The 20,413-nt window shown below is 44.7% G+C and overlaps 1 protein-coding gene across 14 annotated transcripts in view; it reads right to left on the bottom strand.

Annotated features, from left to right (window-relative positions):
* LOC135907082 (uncharacterized) overlaps positions 1–20,413 on the bottom strand; it is a 307,176-nt gene that overhangs the window by 187,701 nt on the left and 99,062 nt on the right. For 5 of the 14 annotated variants that reach the window (XM_070522699.1, XM_070522700.1, XM_070522705.1 and 2 more), the window contains exons 3-4: positions 7,473–7,581; positions 1,225–1,289 (exon numbers count right to left, since the gene is read on the bottom strand). The exons of 2 other annotated variants lie outside the window; for them this stretch is intronic. In XM_070522699.1, the coding sequence (XP_070378800.1) occupies positions 1,225–1,289; positions 7,473–7,581 (174 nt within the window). Of the gene's footprint in view, positions 1–1,224; positions 1,290–7,472; positions 7,582–7,616; positions 7,683–20,413 lie in introns of all 14 variants that reach the window. 7 more of the 14 variants (XM_070522702.1, XM_070522701.1, XM_065438744.2 and 4 more) reach the window with 2 other exon arrangements.

The raw sequence follows: 20,413 nt of genomic DNA, 5'->3' as shown, positions 1-20,413 counted from the left end.
GAGAACTAAAGATGCGTTCTATATAGTTGAACTTTTATCGAACGTACGCAACAATAACTCAACATAAAGTTGTCGAGGACTTCAAAACAGTAAAGTCATTGACTAAATACTGTTGCCTTATTGTTGAGTTATGCTGAGTATTGTGAGCTTTAAAGGGACACTAAAGAGAAAAACGATTTCTTTTGCATCAGGTAATTGCCTCTCTACGACACAAACAACACCACTCTTACTTCGATAAGACGCGTGGTAAGCCAGAAAAAGCGCAAGAATGAAAGACGGGTGGCGACGCCTCCTTGAATATCCCACACCTGGTCTCTGTGACGTCATGGATTCCGATGGCAGCTTCTATGGCCTACTTAATTATACAGCGTACAGATTGTCTACATTGTGTTCTAAAGGAACCAGATATTAAACATGGCAAGTTTCCGGAACCTTCACTCAGCCAACGCGGTCCAAATGCGAAAACATTCTTTGGTATCCCTTACGTCACACTGACGTACCGGCGTCGTGGTTTCAGCGCGAAATTCAAATACGGGTACTTCGACCTCCATTTCTTCATCTAATAATCGAGCTATTATATTGAAATGACTGCCTGAAGTGTTCTCAAACAATGCTTTATTAGCCTAAACTGATTTGTTGTTTCGCTTTAGTGTCCCTTTAATAAGCAATATTGAGATTCTATGTATATGTGAAAACACACTTATCTGTAGGCGTGTTTTGCACACATGCCTGTACGCTAAGACATACAAACACCACAATGAACACCAACTAAACAAATTGGCTAGTGAAAGCGTTGCACGCCTGTTTCGACGACGCGGAAAACCGATCCCGGCGCAATACCCTGATTTTATACGGAATTTCCGGCTCCACTACAAAAGAAATCTGTACTCGGTGTGAAGAATTAATAATTCAGATCTACCGTGATCCTTTAAAAACTGAGATCGATTTTCACACTTATAGAACGGGCACATCGCTTAGGAAAACACAGCAAAGAACGGAATCGTCTAGTAAAAGAAACATCGCACATTGGAAAACGAAAGACACCCTTCTGTCAAAAGGCCGAATGCTGAAAGGAACAAATAATAGTCTAGGTGAAGATTTCTCCCGCACGTTCGAAAGCATGGAAGTCGCTTTTAGCTGGAGCTAAATCTAAATCATGAACAGTAGGTTGCCCTTATCACTCAAGGGAAAAGTGCATAACAGCTGTGTCTTACCAGTACTCACCTACTGGGCAGAAACCTGGAGGCTTATCAAAAGGCTTCGACTTAAATTGAGGACGACGCAATAAGCTATGGAAAGAGGAATGATGGGTGTAACGTTAAAGAATAAGAAGGGATCAGATTGGGTGAGGGAATAAACGCGAGTTAATGACATCTTAGTTGAAATCAAGAAAAAGAAATGGGCATGTCCGGGCATTTAATGAGGAGGGAAGATAACCAATTGTCATTTAGGGTTACGGACTGGATTCCAAGAGAAGGGAAGCGTAGCAGGGGGCGACATAAAGTTAGGTGGGCGTATGAGATTAAGAAGTTGGCAGAAACAACATGGCCACAATGAGCACATGACCGGGGTAGTTGGAGAAGTATGGGAGAAACCTTTGTCCTGCAGTGAGCGTAGCCAGGCTGATTATGGTCATAATGTTAATGAAATCTAAATTACTTGCATACTCTCTACGCTACAAAACCTTGTACATTGGTGCTGAACAATATATTTTTGACGAATTATCTCACTCGTGTAACAATCAGGCCGTGCTCTCTACAAAAAAAGAATCACCCGAGACTTGCTCCCAGAAAAGATCTTTCGTTCTCCGCAGTCTTTACTAACGCACGCAGTTATCTTCTGAAGCGCGAGTTTCGAATAAAATAAAATTAAACATGTTTATTTTGCAGGAAGAATACAAAATTTCCCTGCGGGAGGCAAAGACTAAAGGCGAGAAATTCTGACGAAGTCTTGACCCCGTGATCAACAAGACAGTCTGCAGCAGTTGACACGACTCAATATACACTTCATCATGTACAATGCGTCTGTTTCTCTACATCAGATCACATACATATTTGTTTATACATGTGTATTCAACACGCTCTACAATGAATTATACGTTTAAAAAAGGTACATTGAAATGTAATCTAACAATTTTGTTTAAATTTTCGTGATTACCAGCAAAAACGTTCATCTCAAAATATACAAGCTTAATTTGACAACATACATGGTAATTAGTTTATATCTAACATCATATCATCAACAGGCAGCAACTTGCTCATTCTAACAGAAGCTTGGCTACACAATGACGTCACTGATCCCGAATTTTTTTCCTAGATACCTCACTTCCAAGTTAATCGAACTGACCGCGTAGACATAAATGGCGGCGGTCTTCGTGTAGCGGTTCACTGGTAACTTTTGAGTTCGTTTATTAAGATCGCTTCTAAACTCGAATTACCATGGCTATTATATTGCGAATCACCAATTACAGTGCTGCCGGGAATTTGCTACAGGCCTTTCCATGCCACTCCTGAATTCTGTAGGGAGATCTAGACCAACTTAATACAACTTACGACAACCTACCCTAATGCCTCCGTTCTTCTTTGTGGGGATTTTAATTTCCCATACATAGACTGGACCAACTTACTATATTGTTCAGTGCTGGGTCCCGCAGAGACAATGAATTTTATCGATATTTGTTTGCACTTGAAACAGACAACCAGTTTCAGTGCCAACACAAGTCGCACCAGAATACGCAACCATACGGAACCTAATGCTGACCAACACTCCCAGTACACTCTAATCTATTACATACCTTCGAGGAATTAGTGGCCATAATGATTTTCATGCTACCTTTTCTTTTCGTACAACACTAAATAAGACACATAAGAAAACTATAAGGTTTTACGAAAAGGGTGACTACTGAAGCAATCCTATGACGGCCGGCAAACAGAAGTTTAAATAGGACAAGGGGCAGCGGGAGGGAAGAGAATAAAGAAGTGCGATAAACGAAATGGAGTCTCTATTGTGAGGCCACTAAGTACAGCTTTATTACATATTTTGGCGCAGTCGGCTTTATACGATCCATGATGTGGATAACCTTCTTCGTTCAGCCAGCGAAAGACGGCCTCGTGTTCACGAAGTACGCGCTCCCTGGAGACCCGCCAGTCGATCTTCCCGTCGACGTGACGACATGTGAGCTCGTGTCGATCGTTCTGCAGAAGGCATCAGAGGACTAGCTCTTAGAAAAAGTGTCCGTGAAGATAAACCTTCAAGTCTCCCTTTTCAACCACATTGTGCTATCGCAAGTAAAGAAGTCAGCCGCATCGCAGCCAACTTATCATTCAGATCTCTCTATTATGCTTCTGGCAATTCAACTTGAACAAAAGCAAGTTTTGCAGCAAAATGAAATGATTGAGACTCTTGTCTCGGCTCTGAGCCTCAAAGAAAGTGGCCCCACAGAGGTTGTGGAACCTGAACCCTTTGATGATTTGTCGGGGAACCCAGAAGCTTGGATTGGCGTTCTTTGAATACGCCTGTCGGCAAAATGGCTGGGACACAGATGCAAGAAGAATGAAGCATATGCTCTCTTTTCTAAATGGCATCGCAAGAAAATGGTACGAGCTGCGTATCTCGGAACATCAATGTCATGCATGGAGCACGTCGAAGGAGAGCTTCATCTTGTCATTCCGTGGCAGCCCGCTTGAGCGATTGGATCAAGCTATATCTTATCGCTATATGTCTGGAGCAGTGCTCGAATATTTCTTCAAAAAGCGTCGACTACTTCAACTTGCAGAGCCGGAACTTCCACTGACATCCGTTATAACGCTCATAATGCATGGCCTACCTCAGGAATTGCAACGACAAATTCAAGCTGCAGCACCAAAAACTACTGAGGCTTTGCTGGAGTCACTTCACGAGATCGCCTGCCATTGGATGGACAGATCGTCAAAGCCGCGTTGGTATGTCCGAGGGGCAGAAGCATCCAGAAATGGAGAGTTTCATGAATGGTTACCACAGAACGGTTACCAAGAGGGAAGTCACCAGAGGTCGTTGCATGCCGCGGAAAGAGAGTCGTTGGCTGAGGAACGCAGTTTGCTTAGAATGAAAAACAAAAAACAAAATCTAATAAGTGAAGGTTCTCAGTTTGACCCTATGACAAAAAACGAGACTGTTTGTTTGATTTCTGCGAGTTTACTAGATATATAAATTTAGGTTAGTGGACAATGTAGAAGAGCACTTATAGACAGAGGAGCTTCTGTATCCATTCTTAAGAAAAGCAACGCAAACCCACAAGATGTATTCCGAGGGAGATCAGTTCTTGTGCGTTGGTATGAAGGAAGCAAAAGAGAGTATTGTGAGTGGGCACGCCTGAAAGTAAAGTACCAATCTAAAGAGGCAGAAGTGGTTGCATTAGTTTTAGACACTGTGGAGTACGACTTTCTCCTATCTCGTCCGGACATGAAGTTGTTGAGACTAAATATTGGGACGATACGGTGTCTGTTGATTAAGAGGCTGACCAAACAGAGTCGGTACAAAAAGAAGGCCACCTACGGACGCCGAAGAAAGAAAGACAGTGTAATTCCTCAACTATACACCGAACTGGTATGCTTGGGAGGATATCCACCGGCAACAACAAGGTGCCATTTCACCTGTCCGTCAAAATATTTGTGAGAAAGAAAGCCATACAACTTGATGAGGGAAAAGAAGGCGTGGCTAAAAGAAGAGGTACAAAAGATGTTAGATGCTAATGTAATTCGCCCGTCGGTGTCTCATTTCGCTTCACATATCACCATTGCTCCAAAGCAAGACGGCAGCTAGCGGCTATGTACGGATTACAGAGCGGTAAATAACAAAACCCTTGTTGCTTCCTTTTCCAATGCCAAGGATTCACACCATCATCGATGATACTGGATGTTGTACCTGTTTTTCTTGCACAGACTTGTGCAAGGAGACAAGACTGCAAGAAGGCACCAAACAATACAACACATTTACGACTTCATTTGGCATATACGAATATACTCGCCTTCCTTTTGGATGGAATAACTGGCCTAGTTCGTTTCAAAAGATGATGAACACAGTTTTGAGTCCCTACATTGGACGCTTCTGCAATGTTTATGTGGACGACATTATCATCTACTTTCCGTTCGATGTAGTTCCACATGCCAATTTAGTGACTAAACTGCTCTCTATGGACATTGAACGCAATATCATCCGTTGGATAGAATCTTATTTGTCCTCAAGAAAACAATACATTGCTGTTAAAGACTGCGTTTCTGGTACACTGGAAGTGCACTCAGGGGTGACACAGGGGTTAGTTCTCGGTCCCTTGTTGTTCTTAGTTTAAATCAATGACATCTATTTGTTCAATCGCCTGTGAAGATCCGGTTGTTTGCGGACGATTGTGTTGTTTATACTAATGTAAATCATCACTCCGACCAAGTAAGACTTAATGATGCGTTGCATTCAATTAGCCTATGGTGAGAAACATGGGGATTGAAGCTAAACACTTTGAAGACGGTACATTTACCAGCAAGAAAGAACCCTTAGATTTTGCTTATAGTGATAATAATTCTTGTATAAATAAAACCCAGCGAGTGAAGTATTTAGGTGTTACACTCACAAGCAATTTAAGTTGGGAACCCCATATAGAAAACGTTTGCAGCAACGCGCTAAGAAAGCTGGAATCTTTGAAACGGAAATAGCGCCGTACCTCATCGACCGTTAAGGTAACAGCACACAAAGCTCTTGTCAGACCAAAATTAGAATATGCGGATTTGATCTGGAGCCCTAATCAAAAATATTTAATCAAGAAAATAGAAAGAGTGCAAACTTTAGCTTTGCAGTTTATATACTGCACATACTCGCGTTTTTCTAGCGTGCCCGTTCTTCGCGACAGGGCGAAATTGAAAAAACTAGCTCATCGCAGAATTGTATCTCGCATCAAATTTTCATATCAGCTGTACCATGGTTATTACAAAATACCGCGTGAATGTCATTTACCTGAGCCCCCCATGCGCTCTGCTCGTGCAAACCACAACAAAACAATTAAGCAACCATTTAGTAATCTTAACATCCATCAATATTCTCTTGTTCCCCATGCAATTGCACTATGGAATAAATTACGCGAAGAAGTAGTTAACGTTAATACAACAGAATCGTCCGTTCAGCTTTCAAATAACCTTTTCTTTGACCTGTGAATTTCCGCAATGAAAGCAGTTTCTTTTGCGTCACGCTTTTTCGTTGTTATTTTGTTTGTGTATTGCGCTTTATTTCCGTTACGTATAGTGTTACAATGATGTATGTACATGTTTTGTTGTGTTCTTAATTGCTAATTGAAATTTGTAATTTATATTGTTTTATGTACCCACCCCTGCTTGGGCCCGAATAGGGCCTGCAGTATTTGTAAGTAACTAAATAAAATAAAAAGTGAAAATTTGCACGAGGAACACCTGAGTCATATTCTGGCAGCGTTATCTGATGCTAAGCTAAAAGTTAACTTCAAGAAGACTGAGTTCTTCAAAACTAAGGCGACATTTCTAGGCAGAGTTTTGCACGGAAGAACGAAGAATGTGAAAGAAGAATCGGTAGCTCGCATAGAAAAATTAGTAAAGCCATACAATGTACACTCACTTCGCGTGTTTCTAGGCTTGGCGGGCCATTTCAGAGCATTCATTGACGATTAGGCTCTCAAACGTCACTGTCTGACAAGACTGACTCAGAAGGACGTTCCATTTTGTTGGACAGGAGAATGGGATCACGCCTACCAAGAATTGATCCGAATAATTTCTTCTGATCCGGTCTTGTGCTTACCAGACTTTGAGCTCCCCTTCGAATTGAATACCGATGCTTGTCACTATGCAACGGGAGGAGTCTTATATCAAAGAGGCTCATCACGACCACCCAAACCAACAGCTTCGTGTAGTAGGATACTACAGCTATACATAACAAAACTGATAATAACTATACACAACAGAAAAAGAAGGTCTCGCCGTTTTAAAAGCCGTCCGCTACTTCCGTTCATATTTGGGAAGTGGAAAGCTTAAGTTATACACAGACCATGAAGCACTAACGTACATATTGAAGATGGTCGAACTGAAAGGAAAGATAGCCCGTTGGATGGGTGAACTGGAGCAATCTGATTTTGAAGTTGCTGATCGCACGGGAGCTTCTATGAAGGACGCAGATGCAATGGTCGGGATTAGCCATTATGCTTGTTTTTATTATATATAAATGATATCACTAGTGGTATTATGTCATCTTTCAGGATGTTTGCAGACGACTGCGTAGTATATACGGTTATTTATAGTGATTCCGATTTTTATGCACTTCAGAGTGATTTAGACAAACCTTCAACTTGGTGTGCGAAATGGGAAATGTCACTTAACGTTTCCAAATGTTTAAACATCGCCTTTACAAGGAAACATTCACACAAGACATACGGGTACAAATTAAATAGCGTTACTGTAAGCAGGGTTACGGAATGTAAATACCTGGGAGTTTGGTTTACCTCGGATTTAAGGTGGAACAGGCATGTACAGGAGGTAAGAAAAAAGGCGGCACGAAAGTTGGGCTTCCTCCGTCGAAATTTTGGCCAATTACCTAGTAAATTGAAAGAACAGCTGTATTTTACTCACGTACGTTCGGTACTTGAGTACACTTGCATTTGCTGGGATCTTTATACGTGTCAGTTAGTCGATTTACTGCAAAAAATTCAGAATAGGACGGTTCGATTCGTTCTTGGTAATTATGACAAAAACCTCAGTATTACCGAAGGCAAGCGTAGACTTAATTGGCAAGATCTAAAGGATAGAAGAAAGTGCCTCAGACTCAAATTTTTTCACAGTATTTACCATTCTAAAATAGGCATCGACAGGAACAAATATATTAAATTACCATCGTACATTTCCCGTAGAAGAGACCATGCCTTGAATCTCCATGAATTTCCTTTTAAGGGTGACACCTTGCGTTATGAATTTTTTTACAGGACCACGATGGAGTGGAATGCTCTCCCGTCAAATATTGTTGGTATACAATGTAATGAAACGTTTTACCGCGCTTTGTGTGTTGAAATGAGTGTCAACTGATGTAGATATGTATGTACCCCCCTGCTGCAATGCCTTCTAAGGCGATCCAGGTACTCAATAAATAAATAAAAATAAATAAATAAAGGCAGTCTTGAAGAGGCAAATGTTGCAAGGATATGGGAAGGAACCGAGGTTTTGCAACGTACTGAAAATGAGCGAGTTGCCGTTCCTACTCCCTTGGTTCCAAAAATATTAGAACTGTACCATGATAGCCCTGAATCAGGAAGGCATGAAGAATTTTGGAGAACCTACATGAAATTCACACATTATCGTGGCCTCGTATGAAGCAAGAAACAAAAGGCTACGTTTATTATGTCATAAATGCCAGATTAACAAGGTAAAATTTAAACATTCTAACACGCCAATAGAGGTTATTTATCTAGACTTTGCGGAACTACGAAAAAGTCTGAAGGTGTTAAGAAGACACAAGGTTTCCTGTTGTGCATTGATGAGTGCACCAGGATGATTGCAGTGAGACCTGATAAAGAAGATGCTAACAGCGTAATTTCATTTTTGAATAGGAAGATGTTTGACAATGTAAAGGTAATTGTCTCCGACAATGGACCTGCTTTCCGAAGTCATTGGCTACAGGAATAGGATGAAAAGCGTAACATCAAGTTAGGGCTCACTGCGCCCTATCATCCCGCAGCAAATGGGCTAGCTGAAAAGGGTATCAAGAACATCAAACAATGCATTAGCATGTATCCAGCACTCCCAGGTTGTTGGAAACGTTGCCTGGAAGCGGAAGCAGCCGACCACAACCGCTCGAATACAACTGGCCTGGGATGCACTCCTCTATTCACTGCAACTAGGAGACCACCTTATCTGCCTGCGCATATAAGCCTCGGCATTGACAAGAATATAAAGCTCAAAGAAGCAGAAAGAACTGAAGATAGTATATCAAGATATCGTGAAAGAATGAAGAGAAATTTCGACAAGAGGCAAAATACAACGCCACCAACATTCGATGTCGGCGACTTCGGGCTGATTGAAAGAGGGCCAAGCCAGAACGTGGCCTATAACGGACCATTTCGTGCGATCAAGACAGCAAGTCAAAACGGACACTTAAGGAACATATGGTGCATTGGTGCCAATGACACCATGGAATCCGTTCCTATTGGGAATATATTCAAATATCGTTCCATGAGGGATGCAAACAATGCTGGGGGGAATGAAGCAATCCTATGAAGGCTGGCAAATAGAAGGAAGTTGAAACAAGACAAGGGGCACGGGTAGAAAAGAGAATAAAGAGGAAGTGCGATAAATAAAATGGAGTCTGTGTTGTCAGGCTACTAAGTACAGTTTTATTACAACTATGATGCACTTACGTAGGACTTGACGCCTTCTATCCCTGGTTTAAAGCTGCGTATCGCGATGAGTCAGTAATTGATAACAGGTCGATCTTAACGGACAAGTTAAAAGACTTGGCTAAAAAATATATTCCGAAAGTTGACATACCCCCCAGTAATCAAAAGCCAGGGTTTACTAACACCTTAAGAAAACTAGAAAACGAAAATAAATGTCTTTACCGAGCGGCTAAAAACAACAGGAACTCACATCGATGGAAAATCTAGTTCAAAGCTGAAAACAAATATCTGATCGCTAATCGCAGTGCAAAGCGTTCCTTTTACGGCACCAAACTCCCAAACTTACTGCGCACTAACCAAAGACAATTTTGCGCACTAACAAACCCTCATGCTGCTTGCAATATTATGCTCACCAATGACTCGCATGAGTCAATTACCGATACTGAATGCACTGGCACTATTAACTCCGCCATTGCAACAGTATTCACGAAAGAAAATGAAACAAGTCTTTCTTTACCTTTGTTCAACATTGAAGGTCACATGCCAGCATCACATTTTATGCTGATGGAATTTCATTCATAATCGAGAAGACTAAGCTATCACCTTCATTTTGCATTGACTAAACTAACTCCAAACTTCTAAGAAACACAATACACGTGGCTGCATCATAATGGTTCTTACTGTTCTCACAGTCCCTTTCTTCAGGAAACATGCTGAATGATTGGAAAGTGGCAAAGGTCGTTCCAGTCTACAAAACAGGTAACATGAATTACCCTTTAAGTTATCGACCTATCTCACTAACAAGTATGCCTCGCAAAATCGTGGAACATTTAATCTGCTCTGAAATCATTGCCCTCCTGGACTGTAATCACTTCTTTTATCCTTGACAACATGGTTCTCTTGCGAAACTCAATTAGCTATTTTCGTTCATGACTTGCAAACTAACCTTGACACCAATGTACAGACCGCCGCAATGTTTTTAGGTTTTGGAAAGGCATTTCATAATGTATCCCGCCAAAGCTTCCTACTAAAACTTGATCTGTTGAACTTGGACACTAGAGGTCTAATCTGGATTCAGGAATTTTCGTATAATCGCACACAAATGGCTTTAGTCAACCATAACCTATAAAGTCCCCTCCCAGAAACCTCTGGCGTGAACCATGAATCAGTTCTTGGTCGCTTGTTATTTTTTTATCATATTGTTACGGTGAAGAGAAGGAAGAAGTTGAATTGGGACTGAAGGAAGACGAAGTCTGGTAGTTGCCTGAACGCCATATACCTCAGTTTTAAATATACACTATTTTACACTCGTGCGCCTGCTTTCTTCCTGCAACATTTTGGTGGAGGTGCGGGTTACGATCACGGAACTTCGCAGTGGACGTCATCTACCTGCCGCCACAATGGCAAATCAACCGACACAAGCGACAACGCCTCAGCAGCCCGTGCCAACGGTCATCCTCACTCATCCGCGGGACCCAGGGACATGTTGTGGCACGGAGAACGCCGACGTCGAGGACTGGCTTACGATGTACGAGCGAGTGTGCGACAACAACAGGTGGGATTCAACAATGACGCTAGCAAACGTGATATTTTATCGAACAAGAACTGCGAAGCAATGGTACGACACACACGAAGCTGACCTAACGAGCTGGGATGTCTGCAAAGAGAAAATGTGAGACCTGTTTGGCAGACCTGTCGGTCGTCAGCTGGCAGCAAAAAAAGGACTTGCGTGCCGCGCTCAGACGTACACAGAATCCCACGTCATGTACATACAGGATGTGCTGGCCTTCTGTCGCAAGGCTGATAACAACATGACCGAGGCAGACAAGATTGGTCACATACTGAAAGGTATTGCAGACGATGCCTTCAATCTCCGGATGTGTAAGGATTGTGCCGCTGTGGATACAATTATAAAGGAGTGCCGGCGCTTCGAACACGCGAAGGGCCGCCGCGTCACTCAAACTTTCGACCGATCGCCCAATACCGCCGCGACATCTTTTTGCGAAGACCCGCCGCGGTTCGTTTAGCCCACAGGCCCGGAAGATATCACGCGCATCGTTCGCCGTGAGCTTGAGGACATGGCTCCGGCTCCAGTTCGTTCCGACGGTCGGGAAAGCGTGCCCGCTATCTCCCTTATACAAGCGGTCATTCGGGAGGAAATAGCAAGTTTGGGCATTCCATCTCTTTGCTCGGTCCGCCATACAAACACCTACCAGATTTCTCCGACCGCTCGCTCCCAGACGCAAAGCTTTCCGCCACTCCGTCGCAACCCAGCTGACTGGCGCGCAGCGGATGATAAACCCATCTGTTTTAATTGCTGCGGTATTGGACACATCACCCGTCATTGCCGCAACCACTGGTCCTCGCCTCCCCGGTAATAATCTCCGAGTCGCTACCGCCCTGTACCAGACAATCGTGCTCTCTCGCCCTATACGCCGACTAGCAACATCAACCCCGACAGCTCCACCAAGATCCAGCCGCTCCCCGTCTCGGCAAGGTCGTAGGTCCCGTTCACCTCCCGTTCACCGCTCTTCGTCCCCTTCTGCAACCTATTGCTTCGCTTCGGGAAAATAGGTGGTGCAGCTCCCTGAGGTGAAGCTGCAACTCCGACCCGGCCCACAAATCCTCCGTTGACCCTGCCTACATGTGGAAACCTACTGGACATTGAAGGTAATGGCGTTCCTGTTAGATTTCTCGTTGATACAGGAGCGCAGCTTTCAGCTATGAGCGCTGCTCTCCGCCGAAGGCTCAGAAAGGTTCTGACACCCGCCGTACCGGGCACTGTGCGAGTCGCCGATTGGAGTACTTCACCTGTCCTTGGAATGTGCACAGCACGTGTGACCATTGGGGGCCATTATACCGTTGTTCTATTTATCGTCCTTGAACACTGTCCGCACGACCTAATTCTCGGCATCGACATCCTTTCTAAATACTCTGCCCAAATTGACTGCTCCGCAGGTGTTGTACAGTTGCACCTCCCGCTTCCTGCCGACGCAACAACTTGTGCTTCACACCGCTTATGTTCTGCTGAGTTTGCAAGGCTGTCTCCACAATTGGCTACAAATGTCCTCCTGACGCCCTGTCCTCCCGTACCTGATTGCGAGTACGTCGTGTCGCCGCTTACTGACGTGGTTTTTTCGCGCAATATTGCCCTGCCGAGCACCTTAATCCGGATCCGCGAAAACTGCACTCGCGTGCCTATCCTGAATATTGGATTTTCGTCGCATGTGCTGCCACACGGTATCTCCATAGCGCATATCACTCCTTTGGAAGAATTTGAGGTTTCTTCTTTGACCTCTGAATCCCTCCTCAGTATTTATTTATTTATTTATTTATCATACCCTCAAGGTACGGTTGTACATTGCAGAGGGGAGGGGCAAAGTAAGTAAATACAGAGGCAAATCACAAAATAAGGAAGGAAGGCAAACAACATGGCAGAAAACATCGTATACAAAATAAGAATGGTAAAGAGAAACTTATAAGCGTGGCAAAAATACATGGCGTAACAAAATAAAGAAAGGAAAGGACATACGATATAAAAATACAAGTAATAATGTAAAACAATGGCATAAAAGCAGTTATTATACAGAACAAGCAAACGCAACAATAATTCATGACATGAAGCTTTGAAGTGTGCTTTTAAAGTTATTCGTGTCAATAATCCTTGTAAGTAATGCGGGTAAGTTATTCCAATCTTTGCTCGTTTGGGGAAGAAAGGAATTTGAAAAGCCGACGGTGTTGCAGTGCGGAATGTTTACCTTTTGGTGGTGGTCTATGCGAGATAAAATGTATGGTGGTGGTTGGACAAAGATAGAACGCAAATATGTGTTATGGTAGTAGATTTTAATGGAAAAGACATATGCGAGATAGTTTTCTACGGGTTGATAACAGCGGGAGGTGAAGGAGAGCTTTCATGTTAGTGACACTCGCAGTTCTTTGGTAGTTGGGGAGAATGAAACGGGCTGATCGATTCTGTATTGCCTCTAGAGACTGTATGAGGGTGTCATGACCAGGGTCCCATACTGATGACGCATACTCTAGTTGTGGACGAATGTAAGTTGTGTACAAGAAGAGTTTTAGTGATTATGGTGCTTGAGAAAATTTTCGACGAAAGTATTCCAGTGTGCGAGTGGCCTTAGATGTTATGTGATCAATGTGAGTTTTCCAGGATAGATTGCTGGCAATGTGAACCCCCAAGTATCGATATGACGTTACACATTCTAGTGGGATGTTATTTAGCGTATAGGTGGGGCAGATGACGTTAGTACGAGAAATCCTCATAGTCTTACACTTTCTAATGTTTAATTCCATGCGCCACGTACGACACCATTGAGATCCTTTTGAATTAGCAGAATATCTGAAGAACTAGTTATTTTACGATACAAGACGCAGTCATCCGCAAAAAGACAAATGTTCGAGGAAAAGTGAGTGGGCAAGTCATTAATATAAATTAGGAATAATAAAGGACCGAGCACAGACCCTTGCGGGACGCCGGAGTCAACTGGGGCTACAGGTGAGTTAGCTTCATTAGCGGTTGCAAATTGAACACGTGATGTCAGAAACGCGCGAATCCAATTAAATACAGAAGGGTCTATGTTTATAACGCCTAATTTATGAAGAAGCAATGCATGGTTCCCTTTGTCAAATGCTTTGGAGAAGTCGAGAAATATACAATCTGTTAAAAAGCCAGAATCTAAATTGGCATGTAGGGCATTAGTGAAGAGGATAAGCTGAGTGTCACAGGAGAAGTTTTTACGGAATCCATGCTGCATAACTGTGAAGAAGTTATGAAGGTTATTTTCAAGAAAATTAACCAGATGCGTGTATATTATATGCTCCATAACTTTGCATGGTACAGATGTAAGTGAAATAGGTCTATAGTTGTGTGGATGATGGGTTGGTCCGGTTTTGTGAATGGGGATTACTTTGGCAATTTTCCAATCATACGGTAAGGTGCCAGAGTTGTAAGATTGTGAGTAAATGCATTTTAGTAGGATTGAACAGTATTCCGCTGTGTTTTGTAAAAATATAGTGTTAATTTCCTCTACCCCACATGATGCTTTAGGTTTTAAGTTTTGTACTATGGCTTTGATACCAGTTGAGTCGAAAACAATGGGATCCATGAAATGGTAATTAGTTGATTTTATCTCGGGCATCGGATCAGGGGTCTGAGGTGATGAGAATGACTGAGTGAAGGTATTGTTAAGCACAGTAGAACACAATAGGCCAGGTACTGGGTCCCCAGAAGTTGTTAGCAATGATATTCCAGTTTTATGGTTGTTTCCTCGTATGGCTTCCCAGAAGCGTTTTGGATTAGTCTTCAATAAATTTGGAAGTGTACAATTAAGGAATCAAAATTTCGCTGACCTTAGGGCTTTAATATATGAAATTGCTGCGTGTTTATATGCTAGCCAATGTGGCTGTTTTAAGGAATGTTTCGCTGTACGGAATAAACGTTTTTTCCTGTTAGATAACCGATTAAGATATGTGCTGTACCATGGTGCGTTATTGTTAGCATAGACGGATCGAAGGGGTACGTGTTTGGTGATAAGCTCACTTATTTTATTTTTGAAAATAGACCAGTTAGTTTCTACGGAGCGTTGCAGATAAAGTGGTAAGAAAGTGTCTAGAAATATGCATAGCTCTTTGTTGATGGCTTGATAGTTAGCTTTTTTATAATCTCGGAACTTTTTCCGCTGTCGGTATGTTTTTTGTTGTGTTGTTGTAAGTGTAAAATGCAAGATGTCATGATCGCTCAGTCCGGGCATGTGTGTCACCGCAGAAAAATTATCGGGCGACGACGTTAGAATGAGGTCCAGGAGTGAAGATGTGTTTTGTGCTACACATGGTGGAAGTCTGACGATCTGCGATAAGCCGAAGTCAGAGCAAATGGAAAGGAACCGATTGGCCTCGGCCGACGAAGGATTAGAAAAGGGATTGACATGTGACCAGACAATGTTAGGAAAATTAAAATCGCCTAAGAATATAATTTCAGTTCCGGGGAAACGCATGATAATATTATTAAAACAATCACATAAGTCATCGCAAAAGGATGAGTCGCTTGATGGGGATCGGTAGCACACACCTAGTATTATTTTTTTAAAACTAATAGTTATACAGCACCAAATTAGCTCTAAATTGGTATCAATGGTCACAAAAAATAATTAATACATTCTTTAACGGCGAGCAGCACGCCACAACCAATTCTACCAGTTCGGTCACTTCGGTAAACAACGTATTGGTTCTCGCACTCGAACAGTTCGGGGTATGTTATTTTACTATTTAACCGTGTGTCTGTGAGTACAATGATGTCAGCATTACAGTCGTTAATAACAGCACACAATTCGTCTTTCTTAGGAAAAAAACTACGAATCAACGGACCTTTGTCACCCACTCCTTCGTACTCGATGCCTGCGGACAATGTTTCTAAGATGATCGCCCCTGACCTTCCTTCCGAGCAAACAGCAGCTCTTCGTCACCTCCTGTCATCTTATCGGGAAATCTTTGATTTGGACGACCGCCCACTTGGCCAGACATCTGTTGTCACGCATCGCATCAACACCGTTGACGCCAGCCTCATTCATAGGCGGCCATATCGTGTCTCTCCAACAGAAAGGACCATCATATAGAAAGATATAGATACGATGATGGACAAAGACATCATTGAACCTTCGAGCACCCCGTGGGCATCACCGGTTGTCTTAGTAAAGAAAAGACAACTCGTGGTGCTTCTGCGTTGACTACCGTCACCTCAACAGGATAACAAAGAAGGGTGTTTATCCCCTGCCGCGCATTGATGACGCTCTTGACTGCCTTCACGGATCGCAATACTTTTCATCAATTGACGTCCACTCCGGCTATTGGCAGATTAGCGTCGACGAGATGGACCGCGAGAAAACCGCCTTCGTCACACCGGACGATCTGTACCAATTAAGAGTCATGCCATTTGGATTGTGGAATGCGCCAGCTACATCCGAGTGCATGATGGACTCTCTCTTGCGTGGCTTGAAGTGGTCTACATGCCTCTGTTACCTCGACGATGTGATTGTGTTTTCGCCTAATTTTGACAGCCACCTGCGGCGCCTCACAACCATACTCTCCGTGTTTCGGAGGGCTGGCCTTCAGCTAAACTCCTCCAATTGCCATTTCGCTCGCCGTGAGACTAACATTCTCGGCCATCTCGTAACGCCGCCGGACTCCAACCTGATCCACAGAAAGTTCACGCCGTGCGATATTTTCCTGTAGCTTGCTCAACAAACGATGTCCGTAGTTTTCTGGGCTTATGCTCTTATTTCCGGCGATTTGTGAAACATTTTGCCTACATCGCTCACCCTCTCACTCACCTTATTAAGAAACACGTCTCTTTCTCTTGGGGACCACTGCAGGAGAAAGCCTTCTCTAACCTGATTGAGCGGCTTACAACTTCCCCCATTCTGTCACACTTTGACCCTTCTGCGCCCACTTAAGTACGAACTGACGCGAATGGTCATGGCATCCGCGCTGTCCTCGCTCAGCGTCAACAGGGCCAAGACCGTGTTATCGCTTACGCTAGCCGCCTTCTTCCCACGCCCGAGCGAAATTACTCCATTACTGAGAGAATGTCTCGCGCACGTATGGGCGGTCGCGAAATTCCGGCCGTACCTTTTCGGTCGGAGCTTCTGCGTCGTAACCGATCATCACGCCCTCTGCTGGCTCTCCTCTTTGAAGGACACAACTGGACGACTTGCACGTTGGCCATTGCGTCTACAAGAATATACATTTTCTATTATGTTTAAGTCAGGGCGCCTGCATAAAGACGCTGACTGCCTGTCCCGCAATCCCGTGGATCAGCCGGACGATACCGATGCATGCTAGGACATCAGTGTTCTATCCCTCTCCGGCTTCCTCCATATTGGCGACGAGCAGCGCAAATATCCTGTTTTTCCAGCACTTATGGAACGCCTAAGTTCCTCGCCCAATGGCTCGTCCCTCCGGATGTTCACCTTGCGTGATGGAACTTTATACCGTTGCAGCGTTCGACCTTACGGCACTATGAGCCCTTCTTCCGTATGGGCCTAGAGCTCGTTTGCCCCTTTCCAATTTCCATCAAAGGAAACAAGTGGATTGTTGTAGCAACCGATTATGCCACGAGATCGCATCGCGCGAGTGCTACCAACCCATTGCACGAGCGCTACCAACCAGCTGCGCTCCAGATGTCGCCGACTTCTAACTATACGACGTCATCCTGCACCACGGCGCCCTTCGCCAGTTGCTGACGGCTCGCGGCCGCTACTTTCTATCGAAGGTCGTCGACGATCTGCTCCGCTCCTGCTCTACAGAACACCAGATTGCTACCGCGTACTACCCTCAAACGAACGGCCTCACCGAGCGACTCAACCGCACGCTAACTGAAATGCTGGCCATGTACATTTCTGACAATCACCGCGACTGGGACGTCGCTTCGCCATACATCACTTTCGCATACAACTCGTCCCGTCATGGCACTACCGGATTTTCACCATTTTACATGTTGTATGGCCGCGACCCCACCTTGCCCTTTGACAGGTTGCTACCTTCCGCAGTACCATCACCCAGCACTGGTTACGCTCGCGATGCTATTGACTTAGCCGCCCAGGCCCGAGAAGTCACCCGTCATCGCCTCACAGTCTCGCAAGTTTCTCAAAAGTGACGCTACGACCTTCGGCACCGAGACTCCCATATTTCACCTGGTTCCCTTGTCCTTCTCCGGACGCCTTCACGTCGCGTCGGCTGGTCGGAAAAACTACTTTTCCGTTATTCTGGTCCGTACCAGATCTTACGTCAATGATGATGATGATAGCAACTTTATTGTACCGCCGGATAAGGAGGCCCCTACTCCCCGTCCCCGGCACACAGGCCTTGGGGACGGGGGCCGGAACCTCCGCGATTAGAAGCAAGTAAAGAGGTCTTGACTCTTCGCGGCTTCTTCCGCCAGGCGGATGGCGTGTTGCTGTGGAGTAGGGTCCTCGCTCCGCAGCAGGGCTTCCCAGGCCTCTCTACAATTTATGTTTGTTTAGCCCCTGGTGAGCTAGCGCATTCCCAGATTATGTGATCGAGGGTCCCTCTCGCCCCACAGTGTTTGCACTTATCGGTTTCTCTGTCATGCATAACATGGTATGCCCAGACCGGGTTTACGAAGTTCCCAGCTTGCAGGCGCCGCCATGCGACTGCCTCTCTATTGTTTAGACTTTTATCCGGTGGTGGCACCAGTCTCCTGCGTAGCCGATAATTTTCGACAATCTCCGTATAATTTTGCACACGCTCGTCCATGTTCCGGCAGTCGGGCGGTTCCACAGCCACCCGGAAGTAGAGAGCTCGGGCTAACTCGTGGGCCGCCTCGTTGCCAGGAACGGACGTGTGTGCAGGGGTCCAAATTAGGCTAATTTTTCTGTTCAGCCGTCTACTGGCCAGAACCCTTGCCGCTTCCGGCGAGATCCTGCCCTTTCCAAAATTCCAGATGGCCGTTTTGCTATCGCTAATTATGAAATTTGCTTCCGTTCCCACGCAAGCGAGCGCTATCGCAACTTCTTCAGCCGTTTCCGAGTTGCGGCTTCTAATGGTGGCGGCCGATACGGGGGCACCTCGGCCGTCGACCACCGAGGCGACCGCCGCACCCGACTTGCCACTTGCCGCGTCCACGTACGCAACCGACTTGCTGTTCATTGAATCAAAGCGTTTGATTAGTGCTTCTGCTCTTTTTTCCCTCCTCTCCGTGTGGAATATGGGATGCATGTTACGAGGGAGGGGGGGAATGATTATATTTTCTTGGCAGTCCAGCGGGATGTTTGTCTTGCCTCGTAGTCCCCTGTCTGTTTGCAGGCCTACCATATCGAGAATAGCTCTGCCCGTGGTCGTTCGGCTTAATCTTTCAAGCTGCGAAATTCTGACAGCCTCCGCTATTTCGTCCCAGGTATTGTGCACTCCCATAGAGAGGAGCTTTTCTGTGGAGGTGGTAATTGGTAAGCCTAAGGCCCTCTTTATGCACCGTCGAATGAGCGAGTCGAGTTTCCTCCTCTCCTCTGACCTGATGTTTAAGAAAGGCGTGGCATAGCACACGCGGCTTATTACGTATGCTTGGGTTAGTTTAAGCAAGCTTCTTTCCTTCAGGCCTCGTCCTTTCAGCGCGACCCTTCTAAATATGCCAAGTGCTTGCGTGGCAAAGCCCTCTAGATTTTTGATTGTCCCATCATTATATCCGTTTTCCTGCATGAAAGGTCCTAGGATTCTGATTTGGTTAACCTTTGGGACTGGTTTCCCCTCTATTTTAATGTCAAATTCCCAGCTACGCTTGCACCGGAGCGACTTTGGGTTGTAGACGAATAACTCCGATTTTTGCGGTGAGCACGACAGACCCCTACCGGCAGCATAGTGCACGACAGTATCCGCCGCCGCCTGCAGGCGCTCCTCGATGCTCGCATAGCTCCCCTGATTGGTCCAGAGGGTGATGTCATCCGCATAAATACTGAAATTTAGTCCCTGTATGTTTCTCAGAGCTTCGGGGAGGCCCCTCATCGCCACATTGAAGAGGAACGGGGAAAGAACTGAGCCCTGCGGCGTGCCCCTGCTTCCTAATTTCAGTGTTGGAGATTCAATATCTTGGAACTTCAGTGCCTCCCAACGTCACCAGCGATGTTGTTCACGCCATCAGGCTCAAGCCCTATGGCGCCCCATTAAGTGATGCTCTATAACTTGCACCGGGATGGAGCTACTGCGCCGGGAGGGTGATGTTACGCTGAAGAGAAGGAACACGTTGAATTGGACTAGAGGAAGACGAAGTCTGGCAGTTGCCTGAACGCCATCTACCTCAGTTGTAAATATACATTATTTTACACTCGTGGGCCTGCTTTCTTCTTGCAACAATATAATTTATTATATTTTTGTTTATTTATTTATTTATTTATTCATTTATTAATACTGCAATCCCCACCGGGATTTTAGCAGGGTGGGTTACAATACATGAGAGAAAATACAACCTAATGGCAAACAAAATATATCTACATGCCTAGGTCACAGTCAAGAAAG

The sequence above is a fragment of the Dermacentor albipictus genome, chromosome 7, assembly GCF_038994185.2.
Source record: "Dermacentor albipictus isolate Rhodes 1998 colony chromosome 7, USDA_Dalb.pri_finalv2, whole genome shotgun sequence".
Taxonomy (NCBI): Eukaryota; Metazoa; Arthropoda; class Arachnida; order Ixodida; family Ixodidae; genus Dermacentor; species Dermacentor albipictus.
Note: the sequence above shows the minus strand (reverse complement) of the source record. Positions and strands in the feature narration are given on the sequence as shown.